Here is a 19,921-nt window from a genome sequence, read left to right on the forward strand (position 1 = left end):
GGGAGCGTCTAGGAGACCGGTTCAGGCGCTTTGTTTCCCCATTTGCCTTTACTGTGGACCTGGAAACTCACTCCACTTGGCCCTAGCTTGTTACAAAGCCCGGGGTGCCTTTGGGTCTCGAAATACGAGCCCCAGCGCGCCGTGCTCCCCAGCCTGCAGGTGGCATCCGCGTCCTTCCACCACGGAAAGCCGTAGCCGAGTTGAGGGGGCGCTGCCGCCCCTTTCCCAGCCCAGAGCGCAGGAAAAGCTGGACGGTGCATTTCCCGGATAGGTTCTGAAACACGCTGGTTGACCCTTTTCCCCGCCCACCTCAGAAGGGTCGGCGCGCGGTGATTGGCCGCGTCGTGGGGGCGGGGCTCCAGGAGGTGGGCTGAGGGGGCCGGGCCGGGAGCGGACAAAAGCCGGGAAAAGGAAAACCCTGCCCTGCGAGTGTGGGTCAATGCGTTTTTGCGGAGGAGGTGTTGGACTGCTAGGGCTCCGCTGAGATTGTCAGTTTGCGCGCTTTTGAGTTTAAGCGTGTGTGGCTGTGGCGAACCCCCAGCGCGTCGCCAGCGTACCTTCCTCTGCAGGTAACCGCAGGCTGTGAGGGCGGCCCCGGCCCTTGACTTCGGAGGAGGTTCTGAGTCTACCAGTGGCCGGAATAAGAAAAAGGAAGAAAGCTCATATTTTGAGTGTGGAGGGAGGAACTTACAGGGGAGTTCTGGTCGCAAGGAAGGGGGAAAACCAGATTTTGCACGTGAGATAGGGAAATGGGGAGGAAGAGAGTGCTAATGCCTGGGTGTGTAGAAAGCTTGCTCTTGGTCACGGGAGGGTGAAAGTGGGCGGTAGAAAGTTGCATACAGTGACAAATGGAAACCCAGGTCTGCACACAGAAAGAAAAATCGAGCGGTGGGAAGTTGCAAGAGCGCTTGGAAGACTTAAGTCTTGGGTTTAGAGGCAAGAAAACGTGCGGCCATGGGGAGCTGACTGCAAAGAAAAGTGGAAGCCGGAGACTTGGGCGTGTGCTGCGAACTCAGGCTGCAGAGTGGATGCGTCAGCCTAGGGGGCGAGAAGGGGGTGGGGCTCCAGCTCCGTCTGAGGGGTGTTTGGTAGACCACCCGGTTGCAGTCAGGACCGAGTTGGGGGGTGCAGGAGACAACGCTGCCGCCGCCTGGCTCTCGAATAATGGGGGAGGCGTTCCCTAGCCGACTCCTGGTCCCTGGGGTTTAAAGGTACGGCGCCGGAGAGGGAAGGGGAAGGCGTGGAGACCAGCAAGAAGGAACCGAGCCAGCTGCAGTTGCAGCCACAAGGACGTATACAGGCCAAGAGCTTGCTGGTCACAGCGTCACCTAAGGACGTGCAAATCCCAAGACCAGCTAACGGATGACGAACCCGGCTCGCGCCCACCGACGCACCTCCAGTGCGTTACCGGTGCCCTGTAACCTTTAGTCAGAAGATGCCTGTGGACCTAAAACTGCCCTTCGCCCTTTGGGTGCACTCTGCACTATATTTTAAACCAGATAAACGGGCTGTCTCAATCCTGAGGGAGAGGTTTGTTCTCTTTCTAATCCTTGTTGTTGTTCTTTTAGGAGATAAACTGCACTCAGCTGAGTGCAAGATTAAGAGGAATTGATTAGAAGTTGACTCTAAAGGTAAGAATTGGCAGTTTCTCCCTTTCTGTATTTTCTTTGATTTGACAGTACTGCGTTTAATTGGTCTAGGAAATCTTAGAGTTCGGCGGAAGCACTGCCAAGGAGTGAGTCAGAAATATTTCCAACAATAAATTGCAACTACTTCCTTGTTTCTCTCAGTTCAGTGTCTTCTCTGCAAGAGGCAGTTTTTGCCCAGAAATTATCATAGTTCATGAAAGTAGCTGTTAAAAAATGGCTAAAAATTTGGAGTTGATGAAAATAATATTAAACAGGATGAGCAGCTCTTTTTTCTTAAACTACTTTGTATTAGTCCAGATTTATTTTCTAGAAATGCACAAGTGTGTCAGGAATTCATCTGCTTTCAGACTAAATGAAGTGGCCTGTTGGAAAAGTCCTTCCTTCTGAAGTTGGGGTTTAGGTGGAGATAGAAAATCGGGAGGGAGGGGTCGGGGAGAGCAAGCGTAAAGAAGTGAATCCAATGGGACCTAAAGCCCATCCCATGAAATTCAAATCTAAAAGAAATAAAATAATGTCCTTCATTGTAGTAAGCCAGAATCTACAATAAAGCTTTCATTGTTTAAAGAGTGGTAAATTTCTAGCTAAGTAATGTGAGGGAAAACTGAAATGTTTCAGTTATGCATTATGAGATATAAAAAAGATTACTACACAAAACATTTACTTCAACTGAGAAGGAAATAGTTAACTAAAAAATACTCTCTCAATATTGAAATTTCACGTATGATATATGACCTTCTATTAATTGTGTTTGCCATCAGGGAAAAATAACCAAGCCATAACTCTTACGTAATACTATATAGGAAATGGAAATGTAGTATTAAGACCAAGATAAATGTGCTGCCTTTTTAAAATTTTGTTTTGTTTTAAGTACAAGGACAGATGTGACAATGGGATCAGCATGACTGATTATATGCTTTAAACTGTATCATAAATTATACTTGAAATTACAAACAGGAAGTAATTGACTCATCCACACCAGTTCCTTTCTTTTATTCTAGCTGAGTTCTAGATGGTTCCTCAGTAATGACCTTGAGAACCTCCTAAATAAACAAGATTATAGAATTGCAAATTTGGGAAGTGAAAATGAGCCTGGGGTAAGAAATATATCCTGACTTCACAAAGAACTGAGGCTTACAGTCTACTGCTCTGTTACATTTTTTATTTGAAGGCCAAATTACTTTAACTAGGTCAGTTCTGATTTTTCCTGTCCTCGGCTTTAACTTAAGGGGATAAAAGCAATTTGCAGTTGTGTTGCTGGGGGAAAAGTTGTGTTTCCATTAGAGCAACATGAAAGAAAGCCTTGGCTTCCTCTGCCTATCAGGGGACAAGCATAGGACATGAACTTTCTTTAAGCCTCCTAGTTTTGCTTCTTCCAAAGGGTGCACCCCCACCCTTGCTGGGAATCAGATGGATTTGTATTTGCTACCCTCACACTGCCTTCCTCAAAATGACATCTCTTCTTGAACAGTTCTGCGTCCCTACGCTACGCACTAGCAGCTTATCTTTTTGCCATTGAACAGCCAGAACAGCGCAGGAGCTGGGATACCAAGGAAGAGGACTGGGACTTGCTTGGATCCTGAGCAGTGGCCCTTCTATATACAGATTTCTCTCATTAAGAAATCACTTTTGTATTTAGCTCAGCATCCCCTCTATCCATTATTGTCTCTGGAAATCATAGTTCCACCAGGAATTCATCTTTCACTTTTAGACTTTAAGTTCTTTAAACATGGGTTATAAGAACTTGCAGAATATCCTCAAGGGTAGTTATTGTAACCAAAACGGCCTCTTAAAAGAGGGGAGATATTAGCACTCATCATTCTGCTCATCTTGAGGGCCCAGTAAACTGAGGAGTTGGGTAGAAGTGTTCAAATATGCATGATATTGTGGAAATAATCTTATTTTATAAGACAAACTAACAGGCAAAACTAATGATTACATTATTAAGGGCATGTTACAGGGTCAGGCTCCCCACACTCTAGCCCTCTAGCCAGGTGGCCTTGGGTGTTGCAGGAAGTGACACCCAACGGAGGAATTCAGACACTCAGACAACTTTGTTAAAGGAAGGAGAATTTATTAGGCCGGCAGAGAGCGTGGGGTAACAACTCCATGCAAGAGCTCACTCTAGTTAGATTTATTACCGTTTATATACTTCTGCAGTGTCCATGCAAGGGGTACGTGGTTCCTTTGTCTGAGATTTCACATGTGCCTCCTCACACAGGTTGGGGAGGGGGAGCTTCAGGTGGGGGGCTGAATTTCCAGACCACTGGTCTTACAGGTCGTTTGTTTGTAGAACCCGTGACCTTGGCATTATCAGCACCATTATAGGATTCTTGAACAGAGAGAGACGGGACACCTAGGCTATAAGCAGGGAGCAGCACTTATTGATGCCGGCACTTGCTCAGCGGATTCCTATCCAAAGGCTGAGCTCCAATTGTAATATAACAAGCAGTTTTACACAGTCATGTTATTCCTACATAGCTACAGAGATAAGGAAGAACATTATTTGGTTGGCAAGCTATGAATCAACGGATGTCAGCTGCGGAGTCTTTGAGGAGAGGGGAGATAGCTATGGGGAAACATTTTAGCTGGAGAGCACTGGGCAGAATGGGGGAGAGAGCAGTTTTGACTGGCTGAGTCGGTCATTTCTGCAGGCCCTTTTCTTTGTATTTTTTCAGATTCCTCCTTTCCTCTCTCATAGGAAGTTAAATAGGAAAATAATTTTCATTTTTCAGGGTTGTTATGAGAGAGGGCTGACTAAAACCACACATGAAGCATGTAACACAATGCTTTTTAGAGAGAATATGTTCATTTCTAATGATAAATATCATTGTTAGCTTTTTATGCAGTCATGCTATTATGAATTGCTCTTTTAGTAGTCACCAAATCGTATTTTGTTTTTATACTAATGAAGTCAATGATAGATATCTTATCTCTTTTTTTATTTCTAAAGGTTTATTGCAGTCAAAATGTCTCAAAAAATCCGTGGTGGTTCTGTGGTAGAGATGCAAGGAGATGAAATGACACGAATCATTTGGGAGTTGATTAAAGAAAAACTCATTTTTCCATATGTGGAATTGGACCTGCACAGGTAAATGAATTATAGTCATGTGCAGCTTAACAACAGGGATACATTCTGAGAAGTGTGTAATTAAGTGATTTTTGCCATTGTGCAAACATCACAGAGTGCACCTACACAATCCTGAATGGTATAGCTTACTATATACCTAGACTATGGTATATAGCCTCCTGCTCTATAGAGGAAGAAAAATAATTTTTCCCCTACCCTTCTGGGTTCTTGGCTGAGACATCCCTGTAATAAAAGAAGGACTAACAGGAGAAAAAAAAAAAAGTTTAAGAATATATATATCTCCTGTATACATTAGAGTGACCCAGGAAAACTGAGTAACTCCCCAAAATGGCTGAAGCCATTACCTTAAATATTTTGTTGAAGACAAAGGATGTTGGGAGTGGGAGAGGTCAGCGATGGCAGTTACCAGGAAAAGCATTAATCAAAGTAACCAAATGTAAGGTGGTGATGCAGATTTAAATCATGGTTTTCTGCATGTTAGAATTTCTAGAGATAAGGTTATTCCCCTCTTTCTGGTGGGGGGTCGGGGAGAAACCCTTACAAATTGAGGTTTTCCTCACAAATGTCTTTTACAATAGGTAAATGTCTTTTACAATAGGTAACTGCTACTTGGTTTACAGAGCTTTTCCGCATCTGCCATTTCTTAAAATTAACCAGCCTAAAATAATCCTTATGCCAAAGAGACATATTTTGGGTGACAAATTCTGTTCCCCTACAGCTCCTAGGCTACAAACCTGTACTGAATATCACAGGCAGTTATAACACAATGGTAGTATTTGTATAATGGGTAGCACTACAACAGCTTAGCAGTCATTAGGTGATAGGAGTTTTTCAGCTCCATTATAATCTTATAGGACCCCTGTTGTATATGTGGCACACAACTACACCTCATAACAAACTCAGAAAGTATAATCTAAGTGATTTCAGGATATGACTAGCTTTTTTATACATAGATACAGCTATACCTTGTGAATAAAACTCTTGGGATAGAGTGCCTAAATACATGCAAATGCATCTTCTAATTTAATTTTAACAAGGCTAGAAAAGCTGGACTTATTGTTCAGAAGGCAAGAAGTATGATGGAAGCAAAATGGTTCTCAGGTATCGCCAAACCTGTTTCCTGTGAAAGTTTTATTAGTAAGAAGTTAGTGGCCAAGATTAGCACAAGGTATTATCTGTGGAAGGGAAAATAATAGAGGTACATCCTCTATTAAACAGCAAAGTAAATGTAGTTGACACAATTTTGTCCTTTCAAGCCCTATTTTTTATCCCTCTACTTAAATGGACCTTTCCTCCTTTTTATTGCTTGCCTTTTGCCTTTTTCATACAATTTTAGCATAGAAAGAACCTTTGGAGTTATTTTATACAACCCTCATCTTTCAGAAGAAGTTCATTTGTGCCCTGTATTTAAATGTATAGAGACAAATATGGAAATCTCTGTGGAATTCTCTCATTTTTTTCCCTGTGTTTTTCGTAAACTTGCTCATGCTTTTTGAACATTTGAACTAGGTAGAGACAGAATTTTTACAAGGGTGAAGTGGCTGAAGGCTGACATGGTAAAGTTTTGAATATATTCTAGCCAAACTACTGGCAACTCTAAGTGTTTATCTTGACCCAGAATTCTTCATCAGACTCTGTCCTGAGGACCTGTTATATTTGCTTGGGTATAGACATTTAATGTACGTGGTATCATTAGATACTCTTTTAAGTTATTCTAAGCCTAAGCTGTTGATAATGTCTATATTGCAACCATGAGAAGGAACTAGGAAATGAAGCATAGGAAACATCAAGTGGGTTAAAGAAGCATTTTATAAGGACTCTCCTGTTTCAACTTTGCATGGCAACAGGTACATTTACAGAATACTTGCCAGTAGAATTGCTGCAAAGATGCTTTGAGCCTCTTTAGCCTAGAACATGAGGAGTTTTAAAGGACAGTCCTTAGGCCTAGAAAGAAAAGAGTTAATGGCTACAGACCAAAGAATTTTTGGAAACTCAAACAAGTTTTAAATTGTTCTAAAATCATTACATGACTGGTTCCTTTTGAGGCGAGTGGAGCAATTTGTTTGTTTAGTTTTCTGCAGGCTGGACCAAGGTCCAGGCTATTTATTCATTCTTTTCTCTTAGAAATGTGAAGAAGAGAAGCAAAAAATTCGCTAATTTGCTAATAGATTCTTCTGATGAAAAATAGTTCCTGTGACTCTGAAAACTGCTGACCACATTCCTTTTTTAAGAAAGGAGTAGACTTTATAGATTTTCAGCATTTCTTATAGTCAGGTAAATTACCTAAGGTGAAGGCAGTCTGGAATTCTTTTCATTTGGAAATACATCAAGATTGCTACCTTTACCTTTGCATCATGAGTTGGTATATGTAAGGAAAGTTCTAAAATGAGAAATCCAGAGGGTTCATGGTCCAGCAAGTTTTGAAAGTTGAAAAAGCTGAAAAACTTTTTTAAAAATTTAGAAAACAAAATAAATTGTCACATTTCTGTTTTGTTTTTCCAATTTTCAACAAACTATTTTGTACTTCAGATAAAGCTTTATAATCATTGTCTGTGCTCCATGAATAACCAACATTCTTTTCAGCTCTGAATAACTTGCAGTCTGGATGTTGGTGTGTATTAAGCTATAACTCGAGCATGTAAAACCGTTGCTTGATTCCATAACTTATTCAGTAAACTGCAGGTTTGTTTCCAGACCAGAGAACTTACCCACAAATTTGGGAAAGGTTCATCATATGAGTAACAGGCATTAATGAAGGTGTCATTAGCATTTTTGCCACTGACTGTCACATTGATAACTTCTACTACTTTAATTCAAAAATACAAAAATAATTTTTTAAATCCTCTGAGCCCTTTATTTTTAGATCCCAGTATTTACTAAGGAAAAAAATACGGTTGTGCTTAGGCTTGCATTTTTATGCTAATCGTATGGAAGGAAGTCCGAAAAAGGATTGGTTGCTCCAGTGCTATTATCACCTCTATATGATGAAAGCGGGCAAAGTTGCAGAATGCATTGGTATCCATTCAGTTTCCTTCTAGACAGCTTCCTGCTGCAGCACAAGGAGCTATGGCCCAGAGGTCCAGCCTCTCAGTGCTTATTTTAGTTGGCAGCCATCTTCCGGGGTGCACTAATGTTGAAACTTGTCAGATTTAGGTGTGTTTAGAGCCTTCACTCCCTGCAGGGCCAGCTCTGCATGCCAGCACCATACAGAGATAGAACAGAAGCACCCTCAATCACCTATCAGTTTGCATGGAAAGTCCCACTTATGAGTTTTCCCTCTCAGCTATGATTTAGGCATAGAGAATCGTGATGCCACCAATGACCAGGTCACCAAGGATGCTGCAGAAGCTATAAAGAAGTACAATGTTGGTGTCAAGTGTGCTACCATCACCCCCGATGAGAAGAGGGTTGAGGAGTTCAAGCTGAAACAAATGTGGAAGTCACCAAATGGCACCATTCGAAATATTCTGGGTGGCACTGTCTTCAGGGAAGCTATTATCTGCAAAAATATCCCCCGGCTTGTGAGTGGATGGGTAAAACCCATCATCATAGGTCGTCATGCTTATGGGGATCAAGTAAGTCACGTTAGCATAATTTGATTTTCCATTCTTCTTTCATGGCCTTTGAATACCCAAAAGTTCTGATTTATATGTGTTTTATTCTTTTAGCGTCTACTCCCGTTAAACAAAGCACAAAACTGAGAAGGGTATATATGTATGTCTGTATGTTTACACATGTTTAGGTAGAAATACATAAAGAAAAACTTAGAGGTAGGCACCCATCTCAACACGAATGATTTTTTTCAGACATGTTTTTTCTGCCTTTATCTTTTAATTAGGTGTTAAACCATGTGATATGGACATTTTTGTATAGATAATTTCCTGTGATTCAACCAGAGCAGTTCTCAACCCTGGCTCTGGCTATGAAAGGATCCTTTTGAAGGTTTTTTTGGTGTTTGTTTTATTTCGCTTTTTAAAATAATTTCTGTTGTTTTGTATTAATTCCAATGCTTAAGACCCACCCTACACCAGTGAATCTGAATTCCATGGGATTCAAGCATTCAAAGCTGCCCAGGTGATTCTAATATGTAGACAGGGTTGAAAAACACCAAAGATTATATTAAACGTCATTTCATACATAAAAGGAAAAACTGACTCAGTTGTTGAAAGCAGTCTTTGAACATTTCTTTCCTGCTTAGAAAAGAAAGTATAGTTTCTGTACTTATGTACAAGTAGGCCAGTTGCCAAATTAAACAGAAAAGCTGACAACTAAACAAAATTAAAATTCCATGTTGAGACTGAGGTTTCAGACTTTCATACAAGGTATCGTATGTCTTAAAAGAGCCTTAAAAACAAGGATCCCTAATTCTGAAATCCAGAGGCTTTGATGTGGCTGTCCTTATAAAAACACTCTTGCCAAGGCAGACCACCCTGTGTTCCAAGGACAAGGTTGCTGAGTCAGTCCTTGAGGGACAGTCTCCCTTTGTTCTATCCTGTAGCTTGTACTGTCCCTTCTTCCTGGCCTTCACAGATGCCTCCCAGAAGCCCAGAAGAAGAGATGTAGGTGGGAGTGCTACAGACTCGCTAATCCTAGGAACACCACTCTGAGTTCTTATGAGTTCAGTGATATCATTTTTGTCCTTTTTCCTTTTTTATTGGTATCAGTCATTTGGAAGAATGGTCATTCTATTTATTAAAGTCCAGACTGAAAATTCCAAACCTCAGGTTGAGTCCTGATTATTTAAATGTGCATAGGCCTGTACAAAGCATTAATGGTACTTTGGTGTTTTGGTTTCTCCATGTTGAGAAATGGGAATAAATTACCACCCATAGTAAAGGATTTTATATGTCAGAAGTATTCTGCATAGAATAGATATTGAATCTCTACTCTCTGACAGCTCTTCACGAGCTGTCATTAGTATTCTACGCAAACTAACAAATAGGTATAGCTGGCACCTTCTGGTTCCTTGACTCTGAAAGCATGTCTTTGTTAGGTCGGAAGCTTCATAAGGGAAAATACTTTGTTAATTCTCTCTCTTCTCCATATCACTGCTCAGAAAACTGCCCTGTGCTTGGTAGGCACCCAATAAAAACTGATATTTAATGTGCATTATCAGTAACTAGCTTCGGGGACTCTCTGGACCTTTTCATCCCCATCTTCAAAATAAAAGAAGGTTGAGCTATACTGCCCTGTTTGTCTAGGTGTCTTCCAACTCTATATTCTATGATTTATTTTCTTTCCTTATAATTTGTGTTAGAACAATTTTTTTTCCTTTATACCTTCCTCTCCCTTCTCCTCCACATAGTACAGAGCAACTGATTTTGTTGTTCCTGGTCCTGGAAAAGTAGAGATAACCTACACACCAAGCGATGGATCCCAAAAAAAGACGTACCTGGTTCATAACTTTGAAGGTATGTAATTAAAGTTTATCATGATCATTTATTTACAGATCATTTAGACAACATTATTTCTGGTTGTTTAAAGTTAGTTGTGTGGCTGCCCAAGAGTACAACCTGAATTTACAATATTTCTACAGAACCCAAAATGTAACATAAAAAAGAATTGGCTTCCATGTGGCACGGATAAAGGCAAAAAATGGATTAGCCTTTTAATTGGAAATGCATACAAGCAAAAACAAGTAGACAATTAGGCATTTCTCTTAAAACACGAAAGGAATGTTGGCAGGAATCTGTTGTGCATGAATTATATATAAATTGAACATTAAAAGTTTCAAAATCTCCTATCATGTAATCTACCTTTGCTCTGATAGAGTTTGTACTTGAAAATGGTTGTGTTATATATTTACTGAAATTTTCTTCTTGCCTGTCTCTTTATTCTGTGGAAGTGGAACTTTTTTTTTTTTTCCTTGCCCACGGTCTTGCTGCTTCAAAGGTCCATTATGGAAAATTCCACCCAAAAGTTGTTGACAAAATAGAGGACCCTCTTTCTTCACTATCAAAGTTTTTGAAAGCACTCACACAAACAAAAACTCAAAAGTTACCTAGCTTGTGTTTTCCTTGCCTCCTCTAAATAATATGATTTTAATGGACCCTAATACCGCTTGTTTCGGCACCTTTCACATTCTGAGCTCAAGTTGACCCTGGACACTGGCATGGATTTAAATTCTATCTTTCAATATTAAGGGAGTTCAACTAATAAGAGTAGTGAAACACCAATGATTACATGTAGCATCATGATTTATACCAATGACAGTATGAACTTTCAGTATCCTCTGGGGACTTACGAGAATTTTCATCCTCTAGCTGAGGATTGAGTGCACACTTAAAATTTTAAAATACATGTTTGAAATTTTAAAAGTATGAAAAGACAGTTTCAAAATTATTCACCCTTTCTTGAGCATATTTCTGGTTCATATCAGTAGTTTTTGGGATTTCAGTATTTTCATGTTTTTCTCATTCTATTGCCCTTTCAGAACAAGTTAGAATGTCCTCATTTAGAACTGACTCTGCCTCAAGAACTCATGGAATATTCAAGTTGGAAGCCTGGCTGAGACTTTTTGAAGCACAGGGCTCAGACAGGGGAGCTGGGAATTGAGTGTTTTGATATCGGATGTCTTTAGACTCGTTACAACTATTCTCCATTTACTTTTCTCCTTTTTTCTCTCATCTGTGTCATCCCACCCGTCCCCAACCACAGAGGGTGGTGGTGTTGCCATGGGGATGTACAATCAAGATAAGTCAATCGAAGAATTTGCACACAGTTCTTTCCAGATGGCTCTGTCTAAGAGTTGGCCTTTATATCTGAGCACCAAGAACACTATTCTGAAGAAATATGATGGACGTTTTAAAGACATCTTTCAGAAGATATATGACAAGTAACTACAATTCCTTTTTTCCTTTTTCTTTTTTCTCTAGTAAGTTGGCATTCATAGTTAGAATTTTTATCTTTATCCCTTTGATTCTAGGACAAATTGAATGAAAGCCATCATTTTCCCTTAAAGACAAGGGCAAAACTTAGATTTAACAGAAGTGAAACAATCACTCTAAATTGCTTTTCGAAGGTAAATGTGTTCTCAAATAAGAGTACCACATTTATTTTTTTCAGAGACAGATTGTCTAATGTTTGAATAAAGGTACCCTGTTAGTGATAGAAAGTTCTAATTTTTCAAGTGTTTGAGTTTCTTAGTTGGGCCTATTTCTATTCTTTCTGAAGCCTGTTGTTATCATTTAAAAGTCTGCTTTGGTGTAGTCACTTGAACTGAAGTCTATATTTATAACAACTTTAGATTCAGCAATATGTGAGCATGTATTAAATTTTAAGATGGCATAACTCCCTTTTTAGGTGCAAGTGTTCTGTCCAGGACACACATTTTGGATATCTTTCATGAGGTGTTTTAATTCCTCTTCCCACTGCCCATCTATACCAAGCCCAGAAGCTATCCTAGTTTCCTAACTGATATTAAGCAGTAGAACAGTCATTTTTCCTCTCTTAATACATGCTTAAAGTAAGGTGAATCTCAGGAATCTGATCATTAGCATATTGAAAATTATAAAAGTATTACTCAGGATACTACTATCTTACTTAATTCTCACATCTTTCCAGAGTGGGTGAAATCACCCTTTAGATGGGGAAATTGGGGCTTCACAGCTAGAAAATGATTGGGCAAGGTTTTGAGGCCATGTCTGTCAGATTCTCAAGTTTGTGCTGCTTCTGCTAAAAAGTGCTGCATCCAGCCTCACTCCTCCAGCCCCCGTTAGAAAACCAATGTCTTCCTTTTTATCATTCTTTTCTCTCTCGGTTCTTAGACAGTACAAATCCCAATTTGAAGCCCAGAAGATCTGGTATGAGCATAGGCTCATCGATGACATGGTGGCCCAAGCTATGAAATCAGAGGGAGGTTTTATTTGGGCCTGCAAAAACTATGATGGTGATGTGCAGTCAGACTCCGTGGCCCAAGGTAAGCGCTGGAGGACCTAGTAGAGGTGGAGCCTGGCCTGTGGCGGGTTGGTCATGCCACAGTAGTTCTCTGGTTTAGAGAGGGGGATTCTGTAGCCTTTTGTTTGTAGAATCATGAAATGTTAATGCTGCAAGGCATTCTGGTCCATCTTCTTAGCTGACAGATGAGGAGATTAAGCTCAGACTGGGAAAGTGACTATACTCAAGTCAGCAGGTTGAGACTCTTGGCTCCAGCCTTAGCTATGTTAACATAGCTTATCTCTCAACCTTTTTTCCCACTTGAAGTTTCAGTACCTCCAGCAGTAGCCCAACTGCCTGATCTGAAAATCATTCCCTTTCCCTGCCTTTATTTTCCCTGTGCTGAGAATGTGAAAAACGAGGTCACTCGGGCAAGGAAGGGGTAAAGTGAGGGGCCAACAGGGTTCTCTGTTAGAGCTCATTCATCTGGCAACACAGTCTACTCATGCCTTTCTGCCATCACTGAAGGCTGTTCTGGGCTATGTAAAACACATATGTTCACGGCTTACCTTTAAGCACAAGGGAATTGAACATAAAAGCCCAGGGCCATTCACAGAATCAAAAACCAGGGGCTTTGTGTCTAGAGTAATCAACAGAACTCTTCTTTCTCTGATTTCCTCAGCACCAAATTGTCCTTCAATTCCAGTTACCCATGGCAGCTATGTCGACTTGAAGTTCCCGTAATGAATGTTTGTGTTAACTTTAATTATGTTTGCTTTCCCCCAGAAAGTCCTTTTTCTTTCTTTTACGGAAAGTTAAGCATCTCCTATCAGCTTCAAAATCAGTAGATTAACCCTTCCATGTCATAAATAAGTTACACAACTGTTTTAACCTTCTTCCTGTGTCTATAAATCCTCACAGTGAATGCAGTAGAGGAAGGAGTGTTGCTTTGTGATGGCTCCATGGTGGATTAGGGAAAGTCCTTGTAATCAGAGTCCTTGGAAATGGACCCAAATCATTCCATTGTTTCTAAATGTCCTCTTGGCAACAAGAAGAGAGTATTTGATGAGTTATTTCTAATGTAAATGTCGAGTTATGGTGATAACTTCAAGATAGGAGTTCTATAGTGTAGGATCCAATAAGACACTGATAAGATACCTGGAACCAAGGTTGTCTGGACAGTGCCAGTTGACAAATATGACCTTAAGGCAGCTTAAACAGATTAAAAGGCAGCAGAGCTGTCCTTAGATTTTTCCTTTGTAGCAGCATGAACACCAAACATTTCATTTATGTCTTCTATTTTGACAGTGGTACCACCGGGTGTCTCCTAACATTAACAGATAGACAAAGTCACCATGGAGACAGTCCACACTCCTCTAGTCAGTAACTATCTCTAGAGTTTGCTAAAGCCTCAGACCGACACAATACTGTGAAAGGAGCTAATAACCCCACACAGAAATTTCTAACTGTACTCAAAGATGAGTTTAAAATGTTTATTTACTTACTCTCAGACCAAAAAAGTAGTAGCCTGTTATAAATTTGCATGAACTCCACAGGTACTATTGGGAGGTAGCAAAAATGAAGAAAAGGTTTCTTTGATTTCAGTTGTAAAAGAGTGAATAAAAGAAAAGTCAATACAACTTAAAAGTTGTATTAGGGTTCTCTGAATAGGAAACCAAAGAAAAGAATTGGTTTGGTGGGGACGTTACAGAGAGGAAGGCCAAGTGAGGCGTTCTTGGATCCATCCCATCCTGTCTCCAACCTGCCTTTTCTTAGAGTCTTAGAGAACAGCTTGATGGCAAGAGACAACTCATTCATTTTTATTTTTCCAAAACAGTAAAGCATCTGTACATAAGAGCAACAGTAATATATTGAACTTTGTTCTGTGGCAAATACTATTCAAAGAAATATGAATATACTTCACATATTTATTCATGAATATATGTGTATTGATCTAATACAACAACTCAATTAAGTAGATGTTTTTATTATTCCCATTTTATAGGTGAGAAAACTGAGTCACAGTAGCTAGGAAGTCACAGAACTAGGGTGGATGCAGGCAGTCGCACCCTGAACCCTCCGGCATGGAGAGAGTGACTCTCACATCTATCTATGAATGAGGGGAAAATGCGGCCTTTCCAGACTCTCTGGCTCTGAATATGGATTAAGGCCTGCTTTCTGAATGGCAGGAGGATTATCGATAACTGCATGTGCTCATGGTTATTTTGTTTACCAAGACCTGTGAAGATTAAGTCATTTGCTCTCATCTCTGAGAGACCCAGTGCTCTTCATGCAATTGAAGCCAATACTAACGTTCTGCCACTTATAGGTTATGGCTCTCTTGGCATGATGACCAGCGTGCTGATTTGTCCAGATGGCAAGACAGTAGAAGCAGAGGCTGCCCATGGGACTGTAACACGCCACTACCGCATGTACCAGAAGGGACAAGAGACATCCACCAATCCTATTGGTAAGATAATGTTTACCGTTGCTTTGATTTTCATCCAAAGAGCGATCTCCAAAGGGACTCAGATATGTTCCTTTGGCCACCTGATTCTTTGAGTGTAAAATCATCACCAAATAGCTGCTTTGTTTTACTCTTAAGAACTGTTTTAACATGTTTCTTAAAATATTCATAATATATGCTTTTCCATTTGGCAAGAGAATACATATTACAGAGGAGAATGTTTTCAACAAGCATTTTCCTTTTCCTCTGGTATAGTGAAATGTCACATATGGCTGAGAATCTAAAGGCACACGGATAGATCCTTCTAACCAGATTTCAAGGACAGCACATTAAAAAGAGATTGCAGCCTGTAAGGAGGAGGAAAAACTAATATAGACAAGGGGAAAAGTTTTTATTTGGTAAAATATTTCCAACTCTCCTAAAATTTAGAGTGCATGTGGATAGCATCTAATGAAGTCAGTCACCTAAATAAAAAAAGCTATTCTAGTTTTGGGAACTGTGAAACATTTGGGAATATCTCTAGTCAGTATGACTGAAGTGTGTTTTTTTCTCTTTCAGCCTCTATTTTTGCATGGACCAGAGGGTTAGCCCATAGAGCTAAGCTTGATAACAATAAGGAGCTTGGCTTTTTTGCAAAGGCTTTGGAGGAAGTCTGTATTGAGACCATCGAGGCTGGCTTCATGACCAAGGATTTGGCTGCTTGTATTAAAGGTTTACCCAAGTAAGTATAAGATACCGTGAGCTCTGAGGTCAAATTATCACTTGTCCTCACTGGGCTCTAAACATCAGTGCTTTTTGGAATTACCTGAAGTATTATTTTTCATGTAGTTCAGAGCTCAGCAGACATGATCTATAAATTGTCAGGTAATAAACATTTCAGGCTTTGAAACTAGGCAACTATTGAACTTTGCCCCTGTGGCATGAAAGCAATCATAGATGATCCAGAAGCTAATGGGTATGGCAGCATTTCAATCAAACTATGTGCAGAACTAGGCTGCAGCCTGGGTTGGGTCCACGGGCAACGCTGCCCTGTGCTGACCCCTGATCTAGCTGACAGTCATTGGGTGACAAAGTTCCATTTAATTTAACAAGAAATTTATGTATAAATAGAAACAAAGGGATCCCTGAGGGTATTTTATTTCCACTCCCCCGTTTTCTTCAATTTACAGATAAGAAAAACAGCAGAAGTATTAGAAACCCAGTTGGTCATAGTCCCTTCCTTAAGTATCTGTAACCGGAAGTCAGATATTCGAGAACCCATGAATTTGCCCAGGATTTTTCTGAAAACATGATACCCTGTATCCCAGCTGAATTAGCTGCTAATTAGAGACTCTGCCCTCATGATCAGAGTTGGTTACTCTGACTTGTCTCCAAAAACACCACTAAAGTTTAACACCAATCCCATGTCCTAATTGTGTGTCGTCAGAAATCTCAGTTAGGGTCTGTATACTCCAACAGTGGGGATATACTCAATCACCACATCTTCCTTATCTTAAATTTCCAGCAAGAATTACAGCATTTGAAATGTTTTTATCAGTATGGTACATTGCACCCTATTTGAATTCTGTTATCAGTAGGATTATGTTAGCCAGGCCCTTGTCCTTTGTTTGTTTGTTTATTTGTTTTTAAGAAAGACATTGATAGAAATAAGATCATTAAAACTTTTTTAAAGGACATGTGACAATTTGGGGGGATATGGATTAAAGCATGGCCGAACCCTGAGTAGGTTTTGTTATTTTTTTAAGAAGTGGGATGCTTTTAGTCTCTAGGCATTAGTCTAAACTGAAGCTTTATGATAGTTTCACCCTCAAGGCTGATGACAACCTGAATGTGAGTGTGGTTGAGCTTCCACTGCAGGTCACCTGGGTCAGGCCCTTGAACCTTGAACATAGTCTGCAGCCATAAATTTGTAGCTTGTTACCATAATCAGTTTTCTACTAGAAATAAATAGAATGCCACTTTAACTAGCATTTCTAAGACTTCCTCTGCCTGCTACCAGATCAGAGACAAACTAAATTGCCTCCTTTTCTTTTTCTTCCTCTGTCAGTGTGAAACGTTCAGACTACTTGAATACATTTGAGTTCATGGACAAACTCGGAGAAAACTTGAAGATAAAACTAGCTCAGGCTAAACTTTAAGGTCATTCCTTGACTTGGGAGGACACGTGTTTTTTGGTAATTAGGTCCACTGGTTTACATTTTTCTGTATAACACTCAAGAGTATGGGCAAAATCAATTTTGTAATTTGTTTAGAAGTCAGAGTTTATCTTTTCTATAAGATTACAGCCTTTTTCTTATACATACAATTATGCCACCTTCATGAATGTGGCTGGGAACTTTTTAAAATTTTATTTTCTATTAGTAGCTTAGGAATTACTTTAGTGCTGATTTGTACTCACTGTCACTTTTTCTCATGTTCCAGTATAAATGACCAAAATGAAGAGTGCTCGAAAGGGTAAACTATAGCCATGGTATTAGTCCCTAAAATTGTATAAAGTAGAAATTCGCTGCCTTCCCCACTTTTCCATGGCCTGGGGCTCTGGGTGGTTTTGCTGTAACAGGTGTCCCATCCTGTGAGGTAGAGCTGTACCTTAAAAGTTGCCCATGAGTTGGAATGAAGAGCATGGTTATAACTAAGACACAGCAGTCATTTATGTAAAGAGCTCTGATTGAACGTTTCGAAAAGGCTAAAGATTTTTGAAGCCACTAAGAGTGTTTGGAATCTAGAATAAATACTACTCGGGGGTTTGTCCTCTGCGTTTGTCTCCTCCTCCTGGCCCTGTGTGGCTTAAGTATTATACTGCCCTGAACAGCATATTTCATCTAAGTGCAATAATACAAGCTGCACCTTTTTTGTACTTCTGCTGGCCTGTTGGGTTTTTTTTTATATAAATGTGACTTTTCAGAAATTTGTTTTAAACACTATACTAGTCTGTTCTTCATCTAAACTATTAATTAAAGTTAAGTGCTAATGACTAATCTGAGTTTTTATTTATCAAGTGTACTTTAGTTGCCATAGGAATTTGATTTTGAAAAGTCTCTGCCCTCAAGGAGTTTACTGTGGGAAAAATGGATAAGTAAACAGAAAGATGTGGATTCTACAGTGAAAAGGAAAGAAGGTTACAGAACAATAGGGGTAACTATAGAATATTAGGGAATCAAATCTATGCACATGCTAAGGAGTTTAGATATTATCATCTAAGTTAATGGGGGGAGAATGAAGGCTTAAGAAGGGAGGGACGTGATTATATTTTCATTAAAAAAATAGTACTCCGGTCAGTTTTTATGAAGAATGAATAGTAGTGGAGGGAGGGAGGGAAGGAGGTGGGAGTTTGGGGCACAACAGAAGAAGGAAGACCAGTTATGAGGCTATTGTAGTATTTCAGGTGGGAAATGATGAAGATCTGAACTGAACTCACAATGGCACTGAGAATGGAGAGAATGGGGTAGATCCTGAGAGCAGACAGTTAAATGGATGTGGGGGGTGGGGGGACGTTTGGTGGGTCCCAGGAGATGTGGGGACTGAGAAAAAGAACAAGTCAGAGGTTTACCAAGTGTCCAACTGCACACCTAGAGAAAGGCTCGTCCTTGTCCTAGCATTGTCAGTGTATTATGGGGAAGAAGTTGAGGCACTGGGAGGAGCTTCGACCACGCTTACACAATACATCAGTGGCCATTGTGGCCTAGAGCCAGGGCTGAGCTAGGCTTCTTCCTACTATACCTGTACATCTTCAGGTTTGGATGAAAGAAGAAAGCATGGAACAAAACGATGGCATTGGATTGGATGATCTTCAGTGTACCCTTTAGCACTCACAAATATCCTGGAATTGATCAGATGAGTTTTTGTGGCAGCAAAGCCCTACCCTAATATCAGGTTCAGCATTTGGCCAAGAATCAGTTAATGTTCTAAAATAATCATAAATGAACAGATGTTGACCAATGGGTCCAGAAACTAATGGTTTATTTTTTAACAGCACCAGGATCGGAATTGTTGACCCAGAAAATGACTGCTGCTTAAAGACAATAGGATCCAGGGGCAGAGAAGCCAAGAGGTCTAGACTTTGAAATTCTCTAAATTGCGAATACTTTTTCTTAAGTGGAATTTTTAACCAAAAATATTTAAAATTTAATCTTAGCAATTAGAATCACAGCTCTCCTGTTTTCTTGCCTGATACAAAAAAATAACAGTCCTAAAATGTTCCTGACAAGTGATTTCTCATCCTCCATTTGAGTATTTATTTAACAAAAATTTCCCCCAAATTAAGGGTCTCATCTCTTCCTATTAAGGAGATTAGAAACTAATATAAAAATATTAAGGAAGACTGAATATTTATATAAATACCACAAAAAATTTGTGTTTGTATCACCTCTACTATTAGAGGTTCTATTTCATAGTCCCTAATTTTAATATTAGGGAGAATGTAGCATCCAAATTGTTAATTCTTCTGGAACAAGAAATTTGAACAATTCTGAATTTGGATGTTATCTCAGACTGAAAGAAGTAAATTTCGCTAATATTGTAGCATTGTTTGTAACTTTTTATTTTAATATTTTTAACTTTTGCACCATTTGTTACAGCATTTTCTCTCTGCCTTTCTCCATAGACACACACAGGCTTTTCCCCCCCACCCCCGAATTTCAGAGTAATTTAAAGACATTATACCTGAAAATTATATAATCGTATTAACCAATGTTACCCCAATAAACTTAATAAAAAATAAAAAAATAAAAATAAAAAATAAATAAAGACATTGTGTCCCTTTACCCCTAAATAATCCAGTGTACATTTCCTAAGAACAATCACATTCTCTTACATAAACAATACGATTATCGAAATGAGGAA

General features: G+C 39.7%; 1 protein-coding gene across 3 annotated transcripts; it reads left to right on the plus strand.

Moving 5' to 3' along the window:
• Window positions 1-387: 387 nt before the first annotated feature.
• On the plus strand, window positions 388-18,057 carry IDH1 (isocitrate dehydrogenase (NADP(+)) 1, cytosolic). 3 transcript variants are annotated; one of them, XM_011369638.2, is made up of 10 exons: window positions 388-569; window positions 1,569-1,631; window positions 4,600-4,737; window positions 8,021-8,312; window positions 10,043-10,148; window positions 11,395-11,572; window positions 12,504-12,655; window positions 14,942-15,082; window positions 15,638-15,800; window positions 17,127-18,057. In XM_011369638.2, exons 3-10 carry the CDS (start codon window positions 4,616-4,618, stop codon window positions 17,215-17,217), a joined length of 1,245 nt encoding a protein of 414 aa, XP_011367940.1. In that variant the 5' UTR covers window positions 388-569; window positions 1,569-1,631; window positions 4,600-4,615; the 3' UTR covers window positions 17,218-18,057. The 3 variants fall into 3 exon arrangements, with proteins under 3 accessions (XP_011367940.1, XP_011367941.1, XP_023392050.1); XM_011369639.2 differs by lacking the exon at window positions 388-569 and adding an exon at window positions 1,086-1,211 and having other exon boundaries at window positions 17,127-17,408; XM_023536282.1 differs by lacking the exon at window positions 388-569 and adding an exon at window positions 1,343-1,471 and having other exon boundaries at window positions 17,127-17,408.
• The last annotated feature ends 1,864 nt before the right edge of the window (window positions 18,058-19,921 follow it).

This window comes from Pteropus vampyrus, unplaced genomic scaffold (assembly GCF_000151845.1).
Source record: "Pteropus vampyrus isolate Shadow unplaced genomic scaffold, Pvam_2.0 Scaffold152, whole genome shotgun sequence".
Taxonomy (NCBI): Eukaryota; Metazoa; Chordata; class Mammalia; order Chiroptera; family Pteropodidae; genus Pteropus; species Pteropus vampyrus.

Excerpts from the sequence above, each read along its gene's own strand:
- IDH1 (XM_011369638.2), top strand. The coding sequence starts at position 4,616 with ATGTCTCAAAAAATCCGTGGTGGTTCTGTGGTAGAGATGCAAGGAGAT. Across the intron at positions 4,738-8,020 it reads GTGGAATTGGACCTGCACAG|CTATGATTTAGGCATAGAGA; the intron begins GTAAATGAATTA and ends TTTCCCTCTCAG. Across the intron at positions 15,801-17,126 it reads TGTATTAAAGGTTTACCCAA|TGTGAAACGTTCAGACTACT; the intron begins GTAAGTATAAGA and ends TTCCTCTGTCAG.